At 34.8% G+C, this 16,993-nt stretch overlaps 1 protein-coding gene across 3 annotated transcripts in view; it reads right to left on the minus strand.

Moving 5' to 3' along the window:
- BRAF (B-Raf proto-oncogene, serine/threonine kinase) overlaps window positions 1–16,993 on the minus strand; it is a gene marked incomplete at both ends in the record, with an annotated part of 154,030 nt that overhangs the window by 40,012 nt on the left and 97,025 nt on the right. For all 3 annotated transcript variants that reach the window (XM_079710944.1, XM_079710946.1, XM_079710945.1), the window contains 5 exons: window positions 1,880–1,997; window positions 2,983–3,119; window positions 6,889–6,925; window positions 14,089–14,245; window positions 16,745–16,864. In XM_079710944.1, the coding sequence (XP_079567070.1) occupies window positions 1,880–1,997; window positions 2,983–3,119; window positions 6,889–6,925; window positions 14,089–14,245; window positions 16,745–16,864 (569 nt within the window). The remainder of the gene's footprint in view (window positions 1–1,879; window positions 1,998–2,982; window positions 3,120–6,888; window positions 6,926–14,088; window positions 14,246–16,744; window positions 16,865–16,993) is intronic.

Below are 16,993 nucleotides of genomic sequence, written 5' to 3' on the forward strand. Positions count from 1 at the left end.
GATATTTAGTTTAACCAATTAAACACCCATGATAATTTCCTAGTTATTTAACAACACTAAATTAGATGCATTCACTAACTGAATGCTAAAACTGCAGTAGACAGGCCCAGTGGAACTTGGCCAAAATAGAAAACTGCAGACTTCTTTATCAGAGTATTTAACACCTTTTCAAATCCATGGATAACTTGTCACTTTTTACTTAGGAAAATTATTTAAAAAACACAAAACTGCATGTGAAACAGGTACAATTCTTACACGTTGCCAAAGGGTGTATAAATTGGTACAACCACTTGAAACACTGTTGGCAGTACCTACGGGCCCCACAATTCTTTCCTAGGTATATACCAACCAACTTGGACACATGTGTTCACCAAACGACAGGTACTAAGAATATTCATAGAAGCAGCATCCATAATTGCCCCAAACTGTAAACTATTCAAATGCTCATCACACAGTAGATAGTCATGCTACAGTCACACAATGAACACTATATAGAGAATGAATAACCTACAACTACATACAATAATATAAATGAATCTTATAAACAATATTGAGTAAAAAGGACCAGATACAAAGGAGTACATCCTGTATTATTTCTGTTTAGGTCAGGACAGTGGTTACCCTTGGGGGCAGAGGGCATAAGGAGGACTTTTAGAGTGCTGGTAATGTTTTGTTTATTGAACAGTGTGTTGACTTTGTGAAATTTTAGCTACTTGTACACTTATGTGTACTTTTTTGCATGTATATTTCAATATAATTAAACTAACTTACTGATTTTTCCTGATTATCAAATAAAGTGCTTATAGTAAAAAAAAATCAAACTTAAAATTAAAAACTTAAAACATTTTGAAAGCAAAAGGAATAAAATTAAAATCTCCCACAATCATGTCACTCTGAAATGACCATTGTTAACCTACTAATGTATACCCTACTAGGCTTTTATATGTATGCAGTATAAATATTTATAAATACATATGAAAAAGGCAACCTAAAAAGATATATACTAAAATATTGATGGTCATTTAAAAAATTATGTTATATATATTTATATGTAGCAGCATAATATGGGGTATTATACGTGCTGCTTTTAAAATATACCACACACACTTTTCCATAAAATAGACATCTACCATACCATTTTAATTTCTATATAATCATATATGGAGGTTATCAATTTATTTATTCCTTCCTCTATTAATGAGCACTTAAGTTATTTCCATTTTTCATTAATATCAAATCTCTAATGAATATACTTGCACACACATCTGTTTGTTCCTGCTCTACAAATGGAATTGTTGGCTCTATATACATACTGCCAAACTGCCCTCCAGAAAATTCAGAGCAATTTATGTTTCTACCAGCAGCATTACAATCACAACTCTAAATATAATCAATTAAAAAAAAACTTTGTCCATTTGGTTATCTTTTCAAAGAAATATAAGTCATTTGAGAGGCAATAATGACTTCTATTTTTAGAATTTGTAATTCTTTCACAACTAGTGATACTGAACATTTTTAATATGTTTACTGCCCAGTTTTTCCTTTGGTAAGTACTCTTTTTATATGTTTACTTGTGGTTTATAATACAAATAAAATTACCAGCAGAAAGACTTATAAAAATAAAAAATCTTGGGGACTAGCTCATCTGGAGGATCATCTTTAAAAATTATTACTGTAGTATAATGATTAAACTTCTGGCTGCTGTGAATCTAGTTTTTATTTCCCATAATTTCTGTTATAAACCTTTGGAGGACTCTTGCATCTGATCAAAATTAGCTTAATGACGCAAACAGTGACTACTCCCTTTGATATTTTTTAATAAAAGTTATTATATTCTATTATTATAATTTGTGACAAGGTCACCGTATTACATACATACCATGCCACTTTCCCTTGTAGACTGTCCCAAATGACCCGGATCCAATTCTTTGTCCCACCGTGATCTGCCCATCAGGAATCTCCCAATCGTCACTTGAATCCCGTCTACCAAGTGTTTTCTTGATAAAAATAGTGCAAAAGTTAAGGCAAGGCAAACAAAAAGGGAAAATCTTATGCTTCACACTAAGTACATTTCCCTATTCCTGAAAGGGACATAAGTTAGGAAGAGAGCAAGAACTTTGGAGAAAACAACAAAAAAACCCCATACTCTAGAGGAATAATAGAAGGATGATTCTTACAATATAGAACTTAAGTTTAAGACCTAAGTCAGTATTAGGGTGGAAATAGTTTATTAAAAAATAAAAATTACTTATTGGGTATGAGCAGAAATGTTACTATTATTAAATTTTATTATTAAAATCAATAAAATAAAGCAGCTTTTTTACCATTTGGAAGACTACTAGGAGCAAGATAAGTGCTATACGTTTGTGACTAGTTTTGGCTCCAAAGGCCAAAAAGTTAAATTAACGTACTATGGCTGTTGATAATCTAATTACTTTCTCCCAGTCAGTGCTAAATTTCCTCATGTATCTTATCTGACCCAATCTCTCTCTTAAAAAAAATTATCAACATATACAATCACTTTGGGATGATAAAGGACCCACATATCCAACATATACTATTGCTAAAATGATTAGTTTTTAATATAGATTTAGTTTACAGCAGACAGCTAATTTTTCATTACGGAAGAATGTCCTTTGGTAGATATTTGTGTTTCAGACCAACTCTTTAGAACATATATGCCTAATCATGCCTCCTAAAATACCAGCTTACTCTCTTCCCATAGTTTAGAAACAGAACACTATTCCTGCTCTTCCAAAACTGCCTTTTACTCAATTATATTAGAGTTGAGAGCGAAAATCAGTGTTGTGTTGTGTTTTTAAGCGAAAAACTATAAGCTCTTAAATTTATTTGATTATGGGAATTCTGTGTCAAATATGGACATATATGCCACTATATATCATATATCTAAAAGGTGACATTACATTTGGCTATGACTTCTAAGACAGAACTTAGAGGAAAAAAGATATCATATACTCTCACCATTCGATTCCTGTCTTCTGAGGATGAAGATGACTTCCTTTCTCGCTGAGGTCCTGGAGATTTTTGTAATGCTTTCACATTAGTGAGTGAGCCAGGTAATGAGGCAGGGGGCGTGGCAGATAAACCTGTGGTTGATCCTAAGTTAGTGAAAGGAAAAATATATCTATTAAAGGAGGATCAAGTACATTAGCTTATTGGGGGCAGAGGGTAGAGGGAGATTTAGACTTATTTTAAAAATGCAGTATATGTTCTAATACCATTTGGAAAGGACACGCAAAAAAGGAGCCTCATTTGGTGACTAGCTTTAAATTAAAAAACTATAATTTCTTTTAGTTTTATACTTTTAGCTTTCTGGTCAATTTAATGACCTTTAAAACGTCTGATTACAGATATATACTTTGTTTATTGGTGCAGAGTCTAGGAGAAAAATAATCTTTTTAAAATAAGAGATAAACACTAAAAAATACTCCCAAGTTTTTTCTTTGATCAAAAAACAAGAAGCAAAATCAACTTAAAAGCGAATATAAAAAATAAACTTTTAATTATGTTACCTTAACAGCCTATCAATAAAAAAAAAGATAGAAATTCCCCAAATGGAAACATTCTAATAATGGCCATAATGCTGACATTACCTGGCTCTTTCATATTAACCACTGAAATTTTAAAAAATCCTATACTACATACTATATATACTATTTAAGAGTGAGAGATACTGGTCACTTTCATTGGTTCCTGGAGGCTTATTTTGGTAAACAAAGATGAAATTTTACCTGCATAACAAAGTTAATGCAAACAAAGCCAAGCAGGTTTCTCAAGACTTTCTGAAAAATCTCTGCCTATAAAATGAGGCCAAGGTAAGCGCTATGGCCTCTCAGCCAAGTTACTACAAATGGAAAAATTCTATCAGCCAAATGAGTCCAAGGGGTACACTCTTTGAAAATGGACTCAGTTGGCAGGGTTGCATACCTTTCTGATGGATATTTTTCCAAATGCTGATTGAGCAAAAATCCCAATTCATGTACAGAAAGCACCTGGTTCAGAGGGGTTCAGGGCAATGACTCCTAGTGGGGTCTGAGTATAGCTAAGTAGGACTGAGATGTCAGGTAATGTTTGCACATACAGAAAAAAAAGACTTCAATTTTTTTAAAAAGGAGATAACTATTCTCTATTTAAAAAGTCACTATCTTTCAAAGAACAAGGATCAGAATACTAATGGCAACATTTAAATGTTAAAACTGTGTAGAACTTTTCTCATTACTATACCACATGTGTCATCATGTGGAATTTCCATGACCTCACATACAATTTTCTAAAAGAAAATGGTATCTGGAATGTCTATTAATTAGAGCACAATCCATATTCTGCCTTCCACTGATAATTTTCAACATCATGAAGCCTTAACTGCTTACCCAGGCTTCACAATTCTGATCTACTCAGTGCTGTATTGTATCACTTACTTTAATTACACTACTCAGTACTCTATAACTTCCAGCCCATTCCATGGATTTTCTGAGAAAGTTGGGCTGAGAGAGCAAAAATCTGAAATGCCACCATTACATTCAGAATAAGTTCAAAGACACTAACTAGCAAAAGCCAGTAAATATAATTCATTAAAAATATTTACAGCAAGACACCCATCTAAATTTTGACTTAAATTTTTAAAAATCAGTTTAAGCAGTAATGAAAGGATGGAAAGATAAAATGGGTGAGTGGAAAGATAAAATGGGTGAGTGAAATTATACTGCTAACTTTTTGCTCACATGAGGGCATAACTGAAAGTATAAATCCTAATTTTCTGGAGTATGCTAAAATACGCCAAATATATTACAAATCTTCGTTAGTGAATATAACAAGGTTATAACAAGGTTCCCTACCTTTGATATAAAATATACATGTCCTACGTTTTTAAAAAAAGGACACATACTACAGAAAAATAAAGTGAAAAGTCTAGTAAGAACTCATAATAGGGATTTCCACTTTTTTTAAAAACCAAAAAAATTGATAACCATTATTAGCAGCCATCAAGGTTATCACCTAAATGGATTAAAGTAAAATAAATTCAACTTGAAGAAGCCCCTCCCCACATTATTTACTGTCACCCACTGAGTTTAAGAAATTATCAAGACCAAAAAGTAAGTAATATAACAAAAAACAAGATGGAAATCTAAGCTCAGAATTTTCTTGCTTTTAATTAAAAATTTATGACAGACAGCATACAGAAAGCTTGTGGTAGTGAGTATGTGTGAGACGCACATTCAGAGCATTCCAGCCAGGCCAAGCAGAAATTTAGTACTGAAAACTCTCACACTTACAAACACACACTGTGAGGGTGAGGCACAAATAGTATCTGTTGTTTATATTTAGTTTGCTTTGGGTGAAAACAAGAAAGAAGAGCCCAACTACCTCTGAACACTGGGCCAGGCTCAAAATCAAACACTATTTCACTGGGGACAGAATGTAGGAGGGGACTGGGAGTCCGGGATGGGTATTTCCGAAGACAGCGCATCAGCTGGTTCAAAGGGGCTGTTAGAAGAAAAAGAGAGGGGCAGGCAAACACAGGCAGACAGACACACAGAAGAAATGAAAGAAGTCACGGGGAATAAATGAGTTGAAGCCTGCTTCACAAAATAATTCTGGATGTCTAAAAATCTGCTTATTTTCATAAAATTCCAATGATTCTTTATAAACTGATTCACAAAAAGGATAAGAAATGGCATTTGATTTTTGGTACTAAGCAGGCAATTTTTATGACTAAGTTAACTCTGTGATGCTAACATGATGGCAACATTTAAATGCTGGATGTATTGGGCAAAATTATCAAAAGCCACAGCTATTAAGACATATGAAAGTCAAACTGGCAGCAACATTAATTGGTGGGTTCATGGAACAACAAACAGGAAAAAAAAACCCTTTTATAACTATGTGTAAATACTAAGTCCAGGGTACATAGCGCAGGCTTATTATTTTGGTAGGTCCACAGGTATATATAAATATTACAACAAAAGATGGTTTACTCAATGTTTATTCAACATAAAAGTATCTTTGAGTCTGGGCTTAGATATTTTGAATATAAAGCAGGTCACAGTGAAGAGACCAACTCTAAACAAGATATGCAGGTATTGTAGGGCTTCCTTATTAAATAGAAGACAGCTGAAGAGGTAAGCATAAAGGACCACCTGGAAGAAAACGTCAGGATAGTTTCAAACACCATCTCTTAGAAAAATCTTATGGGGGTAAAATCTTATTTAACAAGTATTTTCTAAAGTAATGTTTTGCTATGCTCCCAATTTTCCCTGTGTGCTAGAGTGAACATCTGATGAAAATTCTGTAAAAAATCTCAATTCAGTTTCTCATTTGCTTATTTTATTTACTGGACTAGTAAAAGGGGAACTAGGCTTTTCTCTTAGGGGTCCATGCTATAAAGTATATATTCCAAAGCCTTCTAGAAAGCTGAAGGGAAGTGGCTGACAATGTCTAACAAACTGACAAGTTGTAGCAGGCAACCCCAGGGATTCTCCCCAAGAATGATGTAGAGGAGTCAAGTTTTAACTGGTTGTAAGCTCAGTCTTTAAGTATTAGTAGAGGTGGTTAGGAATAAAGTGGGTAAAATAATTAAGGATCTCTCCTCAATAACAACATCTAAAAAACTGTAGATAGTACACTTAAGACTCCCTTTTATGTCCTCTCTTTTTCCCTGGCTATGCATTTCTCTGGCTATGAATTATTTCTAAAATTTTATTAGAGATAAATGATAAATACTAAAGAAAAGCAAACAATTTTCGGTTTTTCTCTGCACATTTTTCTCTGTGTCTGTGTTTCATGAAAGAAGCAAATATAAAGGAGACAAGCAGCAAAGCAATTGCATTTTTCCCTGATTTTTTTTTTTAAATTGAAATCACTACTTACCTCCATCACTACGAAACCCTTGGTCTCTAATCAAGTCCTACAAATAAATAGTAATGTATATTTAATCAAAGCATATGGTAAGAAAGTAATAACATTTTATTTTCCACTAAGCATTCACAGAAAGGTTAATTCAAAATAATACCTGCCTTATAAATTACTTCACAAAGCAGAAAGAATATGGAATTAGCTAGTGAACATGATAAAATAAAAAATTTGAAGCACTCGCCAACCTAACCCTAGATTGAAGGGATTATTAGTCCTGATGAAATGTTGAAATCCATTTCAGGCCATTCAAAACCAATGGCTGCATTAATTCTTAAAAAAAATTCTACTGGCACATATTAAGAGCCATAAAATGTTCATACCCTTTGATCCTGTAATTCCACTTCTGGGAATTTTTCCTAAGGAAATAATTCAGAAGAAAAAATGATATGCACAAAGATGTTTAGTGCAACATTATCCATTACACTAAAAAACCAGAAATTATTTCCCTATTTTAGGCATATTGACATATTGGTTAACTAAATTATAGTGTATCAATTTAGTAAGTATTATGTAGCTACTAAAACAATTATGAAGCTTGACTCATAAAACATGTTTACAATAAAAAAGAATGCAAAATTAAATGTACACTGATAAAATTATAAAAATATAAATGTGTAAGGACACACTAGAAGGGGAAAAAAAATTTGTCTTTATTATTAAAATACAGCTTTTTACAACAGACAACGTGGGGCAGGGCAGTGGGGGAAGAGCCTACTGGCAATGCAATGGAATTTGGACCCTGACAGACAGAACTTAATCTACCCAGTATAACTTAAATATGAGGTCTCTAAATAAGCTCAAAGTCTCTTTGCAAACAGGCAGCTTTTCGTTTATAGGCTAAAACAAAGAGCACATTCTTTACAGATGTATTTCTGTCATGTTCAATGTATTATATAAAACCTTTAACATTTTCTACAGAATAATCAACAAATACTCGTATCTCCAAATAAGATGCTAAATGTTAGGGGTTGTGTGACTATCAATAAATATAAAAAATCATGGTGGTCTCACTAACTTTGTGTTCTTGAGAGCTTATAATCTAAGTGTAAGAAAGATATACACACATAGAAATTATGTGATATAAGAATAAGAGCTTAAGAAAACAATAAAAAAAGGTGCCAAATTTGCTTAGTTAATTGCCAAATAAATAGTATGGGTGAAAAGATTCTTCATGCTATGTAAGTTCAAAGGATAAATAACTATAGAACTTGGCCATTGGTGAAGCATTTGAAGAAGATGATCTAAGTGTTGGGGTTTGAGGGGTAGACAGGAATGTAGAAAAGAAAAGCAGAGGGGGACTTCCCTGGTGGTCCAGTGGTTAGGACTCCACACTTTCAATGCCGTGGCCTGGGTTCAATCCCTGGTCAGGGAACTAAGATCCTGCAAGCTGAGAGGTGTGGCAAAAAAAAAAAAAAAAAAAAGTCTTCTAGACAGCCTACTGCTAATAACCACCATAAACTTATATTTTCCAATCTCAAATATGTTCTTAAAGCTCCTTGACAATCTTTATCTATGTGACCTAGGTTAAATAGGATCTTCTAGCATTCCAATACTGGCTATTTCAAACTTTTTGCCAATCTCCTATGGGGTTCCTTTCTTACTTATATCTCTTCCCTTTTTTAGCATGACAGAGAAAACAGAAGCTATCAAGGAACATTCTGTTCTGCCTCTATATCTACAAACATTTGTATAATAATATTAGCTATAATTTTTGAATTCTTATTTTGTGCCAAGAACAATAAGCATTTTCAAATCACTACAAGGGGTAGACACTATAGGCCTCAAGGTTAAGTCATCTGCCCATGGTCATACTGCCTGTAAAGAGCTGCGGAGCTAGCTATGTTCATCTTTAATTCCTCATAGCCTCTGAGGAACATCACTTCCAAGTTCAAGGAATTTTACTACCTCAGTTATTCTTTCTTGTTATTTTTAGCCTCTCTCTTCACTTGCTTCTTCCCCTGAAGTTATAAATATGCTCAAGTCTCTGCTTCAATCTATGGCCCTTTCATCATTCCTTTATAGCCAAGCTTCTCAAAATTGGCACTTAATCCCACATCTTTACCTGGTTTTGCTATCCTCCAATAGTCCTCTAAAACAGCTCTCAATGAAGTAAAAATGACATTGTAATTGCCCAATTCAATAGTCATTTCCAGTCCTTATCTCATTTGAGTCTCAATGGCAACTGACATCAACTACTTAAGCACTCTTGAAGTCCCCTTTTCTCCCTTTAGCTTCTGCAACACTACTTTCTCTTACTTATTTGAAGCTAAAGTTAGGAAGAGAAGCCTAAAATGGAGACAGAGAATGACAGTCTCTGCCTGTATCTCAAATGTTAATGTTTACTGGGGTTGCATGTCTACCCTCTTTTCAGTTTACATATAGTCTTTGAGTAATATCACTTACATCCATGACTTTAACTGACAAAAATAGGCTAATTATTTCTAAATCTGTATCTCTACTCAAGATCCTTATTTCAACTGCTACAGGACTTCTAAACAAGGAATGTTCCACAGACATCTTAAAGTCGAGATGTCCAAAATAAAAGTTAACGTTTTCATTTCTACAAACCCTGTTCTTCTTCCTTTGGCATTTCCTGTCTTAATGGATAGAATAAATACTATCTATCCACTTAAGCCAGACAACTCTAGGCATTATGTTTTTTTTTTTTTTAATTACCATTTCTTATTTATTTATTTTTGGCTGCGTTGGGTCTTCTTTGCTGTGCGCAGGCTTTCTCTAGTTGCGGTGAGAGGGGGCTACTCTTTGTTGCAGTGCACGGGCTTCTCACTGCGGTGGCTTCTCTTGTTGCAGAGCACGGGCTCTAGGTGTATGGGCTTCAGTAGTTGTGGCACGTGGGCTCAGAAGTTGTGGCTCATGGGCTCTAGAGCACAGGCTCAGCAGTTGTGGCACACAGGCTTAGCTGCTCCGCGGCATGCGGGATCTTCCCAGACCAGGGATCGAACCCGTGTCCCCTGCATTGGCAGGCGGATTCTTAACCACTGCGCCACCAGGGAAGTCCCTAGGCATTATCTTTTATTACCTCTCATCTCTTTCACTTCTCTCCTCTACTACTATATAGAACAGTGATTGAGATAAGAAAGAAAGGCCAGGTTTTACCCCATTTCAATCATTTATCACCTGTGTGATCTGGGGTAAGTTTCTTGATATCTCTAAATCTAATTTTCTTAACAGTAAAATAAGGATAATACTACTACTTAACTCACAAGTGTTTGTGAGGACAGAATAAGAAAACTTATGTAAAGTACTTAGTAAAGTACCTAGCACACAGTAAGCATTAACAGTAGCCATTTACAGTATCCATCCTAACAATCGTGCCTATCAAATCTCTCACTAATTCAAAAGAACTTTCTAAAGTAAAGAGCTGATCACTTTCTTTCCCACTCAGTTTATCAGACCCCCTATTACCAACTACTATAGTGACCTCAGAATAATAACATAATGTCTTTCCGTGTGGATTCTACCTTCTTAGTTTCATCCTCTACCATTACCCACCCTTTTCCTGAACCCTAAACTCCTACAATACCAAGTATTCATTACAACCCACATAAACGTACTTCTATATTTCTGCACATACCATTTCCTTAACAAATGCCCTTCCTTCTTAAAACCCCCACCTAGTGCACTGAATAAACTCCGACTCCTTCCTATTCATCTTCTACAGTCTGGCTTAAATGTTGTCCCTTCTCTGCTAAACATTACTAGATTTAACCAGGTAGGGTTTACCATCCCCTTCTATAAACTATCACTGTATATTTTGTTTATTTATTTATATGGCTGATTCATCCATTTCCATTAGACTGTGACCTCCTTGAGGGCAAAGACTGTGCTAATTCATCTTAATTCCCTATTCTGACACAGTGCCTATCCCAGATTAAATATTAAATCTGGTTTACTGGAATAATAAATGACAAATAATGACTGAAATTGAATGAAATGACTGAAACTGAATGAAATGCTAAAAGGTTTATATTTTTCAATGGGAAGTAAATGAAAGTTTTGGAACAAAGGAACAGATGATGATAGAGGTCTTATAAAAAATTATTCTGATAATAGCAATAAAAAATGGAAGTGGGGCTTCCCTGGTGGTGCAGTGGTTGAGAATCTGCCTGCCAATGCAGGGGACACGGGTTCGAGCCGTGGTCTGGGAAGATCCCACATGCCGCGGAGCAACTGGGCCCGTGAGCCACAACTACTGAGCCTGCACGTCTGGAGCCTGTGCTCTGCAACAAGAGAGGCCGCAATAGTGAGAGGCCCGCGCACCGCGATGAAGAGTGGCCCCCGCTCGCCGCAACTAGAGAAAGCCCTCGCACAGAAACGAGGACCCAACACAGCCAAAAAATAAATAAATTAATTAATTAAAAAAAAAAAATGGAAGTGGGCAGCGAGAAATCAATGGCAGGAAATCTATTTAGGAGATTAATGTAATAAGTAGTTCAAGTGAAGAAATATGGGCCCAAATGGTGGTAGTAATAACAAATTTGAGACTTATATCAAAAGGAAAGGTGATACCTTATGACTATTTGCTTATAGGGGAAGATGAAGAAGCAAGATATAAAGATGACACTCCAAATGTTCAAGCCTAAGAGAATAGGAGAAACTTAATAACACTAAGACATAAAGAGAAATAGTCTAAAAGAACATCAGTTTTGAAAGTAAATACAAAGGTAACAACTTTGAACATACTGACAATAGATCTAACGTAAAAATAAGATTTGATTTATTTCACACAATCTCCTTATTTCCATATTTCCCTCTCCTATTTTTTTTTCCTTTGTATTCAGGTCTGGCCAGATAGAAGAAGGCCTTATTAGTTGAGAAAAATTGATATTAAGAAAAGGCTACTTTAAATGAATCCAATAAAAATAGAGAAAAAATTTCATAGTAAAAAACAGGAAGAAAGTCTGACTTGGGAATGTATCTTGAAAAATGAAATTAAGATTTATAAAAAGTTTATTTTCTTTTACATTCAACAAAACTTTAAGTTATAATTTCAACAGTATGCTAATCCTTAGAATACAGAAAAAATCGTTTTCATTGGTAATAATATCAAACTTGACAGCACAAATTGAAATTCTTAATTTCATATTCATCTTTTACATCACAATCATAATCATTTTTATAAAAATTTTAAAGGACTTCATCAATTCCCTCAAAGGCCTTCATCAATCCTATGATATTTAAATCATTTTCACTTGAAAAGCCTATTCTCTTGTCATCCTTATAGACTTTCTCTCTTTTACTGTTAACTGGACTAATTTAATTCTGCTGTACCCTTATTTCTCAATGATTTTATAAGATTTGAGTAGTTCTACCAAGTGACTTTTTCACTGTCTTCATAAAATCCTTAAAATCTTTTTTTTGTTGTCAGATTCACAATCAATCTGCCTTATGTTTTCACTGAAATGTTGGATAGTGATGGAAAAGGGCCAGAATGCAAGCTGGTATTAAATGGGGAGGGATATGTGAGTGGAGACTAATATTAAGGGAGTCTGTTAATTAGTGATTATTTTCCTGTTAGGATAATTTTTGCTTCTTTACTCAACCTTATGAGGACTCACATAAGGAATGCTGCTGGTATAAGGAGAACAACCCCTGTCCTCTAACATACACATGACCCCTCAGTAACTTCAGTATCCTGCTTACATGGGGAAACAGTTTCAAATTCCTTCTTTTTTTCTTTTTTGCGGTACACGGGCCTCTCACTGTTGTGGCCTCTCCCATTGTGGAGCACAGGCTCTGGATGTGCAGGCTCAGCGGCCATGGCTCACGGGCCCAGCCACTCCGCGGCATGTGGGATCTTCCCGGACCGGGGCATGAACCCGTGTCCCCTGCATCGGAAGGCGGATTCTCAACCACTGCGTCACCAGGGAAGCCCTCAAATTCCTTTTTAAATATAATTACTTTCCAAGGCAAACAAATTTGGTGGCTTTTTTGTTTTGTTGCTTATTACAGACAGAGACTGAGGATAACCCACATTTTTTATCCTAAAGTACAAATTCTGGGAGAAGTGATCCCAACCCCACCACAGCTCAGATAGCAAGGGCTCTTTATTCTCTTCAGTAACTCAGTTACTGAGATGATGTACTGATAGCTGAATGAACCAGTCCTTCTGGACTGATCCTGCATATCTCATCTTTTTTCTCATCTCTTCCTTCTATTTTGTCTATATCAGGGACTGGCAAGATACAATGGGCTGGCCACCTGCTTTACTTAAGTTTTAGTGGAATAAAGCCTCACCTATTTGTTTAAAATGTATTATCTATGGCTGTTTTCACACTACAGTGGCAGAGTTCAACAGCTATCATTAGAGATCATATGACGCACAAGCCTAAAATATTTACTATGTGGCCCTTTAAGAGTTTGTTGATCCCTGGTCTATATTACGGGAAACAGACCTCTGTTTTGTCTTCTAACCCTTTTACTAATACAAATATTTTTTGATGACCTCTTATGTTAGATGCCAACTAACACCTAATAGTTCCTATGTTAGGGAACTATATTAGGAATGGTTTCTGCTGTCCAGGAGTTAAGGTCAAATCGAAGAAGTGACACTAATGTACATAATTAACTTATAGTATGTAAGATAAACCGGGAAAGTAAAAAAATTCAAGAGTGACCAGCCCCAGAAGGAGACTAAAATAATTGATTTGTGTAGAGATGGAATCCAATGGTATACTCAAGAAAGTAAAGAAGGTAAAAGGTAGCTTTGCATGAGAAGTACAGAGTAATGATTAGTCCTTAAGGGTTATTTAACTCAAAGTTAAACTTTTAGAAATTTAGGTAAAGATTTCAAATTGATCTAAATAGGAAATATGCAAGTGTATTCTTATTTTTTCTTTACCCCAAAATGGTCAAGTGGATTATCTGTTAAATAAATGAAGATAAGACTTTTACAGAGATGGTGTCATAAGAAAAAAAAAATGAGAATAACTCTATAATTTGGTGCCAGTTCAATATTTTATGCCATCAGAGAAGATGAAAAGGCTTTTCTGATTTGTAATTCATGAAAAGTCTATCACTTATAATAACTGTGATAAATGAAAGATGGCACTGATTTCTGATCTATATTATAAATGTAGCAGAAAAAATAAACACACTTGAATTTTCTAAGTTCGAGCACTGCTGGATACTTACATCAATATTGACAGGTTCTATGGTGTTTATATGCACATTTGGAGCGGATGAGGACCGGTCTCGTTGTCCAAACTGATTTCGATGATCTTCATCTGGTCGGAAAGGCTGTGGAATTGGAATGGATTTTGAAGGAGACGGACTGGTGAGAATTGGGGGCCTGGAAAAATCAAGTGATTGGAAGATAAGATTCAGAGCAACTTTATAGAGATAATAACATAGACAAATGGATGATATAAAGATTTTCTTGTTTTCATATTCTCAAATAAAATCTTTAAAATAAAGCATTAAAAATCCAGCAGTAATGGCTTTTAAAAGTGTTAGTTTAAAAAACTAATACGTGCTTGCAACTAACACTGACAAAGCTGCTTGGCTCAAGCAGACACTCCAGGGAGTATCAATGATAAGAACACTGATTCTTATCCAGAAAACTCCAGAGAAATCTACAAATGGCTAAAAATTACCTGTTGTTAATCAGCTGAAGAAACTCTTGTCCTTTAAAGTTATACAAAAATGCTCTAGGTAGGCACTGACTGAATAATGTCTGCCAATTTTTCTACCTTTGCCATTTCTTGATAGTTGAAGTTACTAAAATGAAATTTTTATGGGAAGTATCAATATTAGGAAATTATAAATCTTTTAAAAACATACATGTGTTTTTCAGGACCTAAAAGATATACCTATTGCTTTATACAAGAGTTGAATTAAAATCCTGAACAATAATAGCAAAAGATCATTTCCAAATTCAAAAGATGATTCTCAGAGTATCAATCTCTCATATTTTGAAATGTTTACCATGATCAATAATCGATACAAGACACACAGGAAAATAATATATTAAGCATTAAAGTAAATATTTGTAACAACTGCTTTTTGATGAAACCATCAAAATAGGTGACAGAGTGACCTATTTTGGTACCGTGGATAAATAACAAAGTCTATGATCTCTCACTGCTCCCAAAATGAACCTGGCACTCACAGAGCACATTAAAGTTTTGAGAATAGATTGTAAACACCTGTGAGAAGTCTGTGCCCCTCAGAAGGAATACCCTAGGGAGCTAAGAAATGAGTGTCACTTGACTGACGAGGTGTGACTGTCTTAGTGAGCTCCATCAGGACCAATGAATGACTCAGTGCTAACAGCCTCTCTTCAGAGATTGGTTATTGTTGCACTCCATCTTATGCAAACGCTATAACTAATCAGCCTTATCTAGTGGTTAATAAGACAGCCAGAAAGACAATGTTGAGGGAATAAAAAGACATTTTTAAGACGGGAGAGGGTTTAGAGAGGAATGAGAAGAAAATACAGTAGAAAAGGACTAGATAAAGGTTGAAACAGCCAAAGAAGCCAAATAGTGACAAAAAGCTTCTAAATAAAATATGTTAATAGAATCTGAACAAGAATTTGTGCTTCTTTGAAGCACACTTTTAAGGGTAGGGAAAGAAATTTTGACTTTATCTAAATGAATCCACTTAGAAGGGAAATAAAAATAATAAAATATTATGTACTTCAAAAAACTGCTATAAACCAATACGAATTATAGGTAAGGCTGATGGAACTGGCCTTTAAGAAAATTAGCATGTTCTACTGGTCCATTTTATTCTGATAATTGAGAAATATTTAGTTTGTGACAAAGCTGTCTTTATTTTTGCTTCAGACAGCCAATAAAAGCAGTTGGCAAGGGATTTTGGGAGCCAGGTAAGAAGAACGTAAAAGTGACAATATTAGCTTTTTAAAAGTTTTGGAAAGTGCACTGACTTTTTAAACACTACTTACAGGTCATTTAAAGTCTCAAAGCAGTAACATACTTTAAGTTAGAACTTAGAAGTGGAAAAAGCCTGAATTTACTACAACTGAATAGGGTAGTCTAATTAACAAAACTGATCTGGTGTAGTGATAGCAAGTCATTCTTGAAACTTACTGAATTAAAACTATGACAGCAACATGTAGTACACAATAAGTCAGAAATATGTATGTAAAGGACATTGGTCTTTAAGTAAGAAAAACAAAAACTTGGATTAAATCTAATATATTTTATTAGCAAATCTAAAGAAAATGGGTATACTAGAAGATGAAGATATGCTGCTTGTACCTCCCTTCTCCCCTTGCTCCCGTGCCCCCACCATCACCATGCTTTTATTTCCTATGCTCATTCAGATTCTAGAATTCTTTACGGTCCAGTTCAAATCCCACTTTCTTGATTAAATGTTGACTGCCCTCTCTCACTATTCTCTCTTCTCCTGTAAACATGATAATATTTATCACACAGCTTAAAATCATATATCATAAATTGTAGATTATAATTATATACTATTTTTAAGTCGTTGGCCATTATCTCATACGTTAATGTTACTTTTCTAAATGGAAATCATATACTTCTATATCTGATATTAAAAATAAAGCAATGAGCACAAGGCAGGGACTCTCAATTATCTGTTGCTTTTTTTCAAGGATGGTCCTAAAACAGTCTATGTCAGCTTTAACCCTGTGTATCTGTACCAAATGTATGTAAATTAGCTGACTGGTGTGATAAGTTACCTGAAAAAAAAAAATCCTTAATTTAACAATCCAAATGTTGGAAAGGTTTATAATTAACCAAAAGTTCCAAAGAAATCAGCTCAAATAGCATGTCACTGAACAGCAGGAATCAAATCATACCCAATAGAATCGGAGGGGGGTGCAGAAGGGGATGATCCAGACGTAAGGGTCGTCTCTGCTAAGGAGGCCTCCTCCTGTGGTACTGGGTGGTGTTCAAAGAACTTGGAGACAAACAGCAAACTGTGAGGCAAAAAGAAAAACAAAACAAAAACAAACCTAACTTGTGCAAAACCCAGAAGCTTCATATACCAGAATACCTTAAAGAATTAACAAAAATGTCTGAGATCAAATTCCATTTTCAGGAAGGAT

This window comes from Hyperoodon ampullatus (genome assembly GCF_949752795.1).
Source record: "Hyperoodon ampullatus genome assembly, chromosome: 9".
Taxonomy (NCBI): domain Eukaryota; kingdom Metazoa; phylum Chordata; class Mammalia; order Artiodactyla; family Ziphiidae; genus Hyperoodon; species Hyperoodon ampullatus.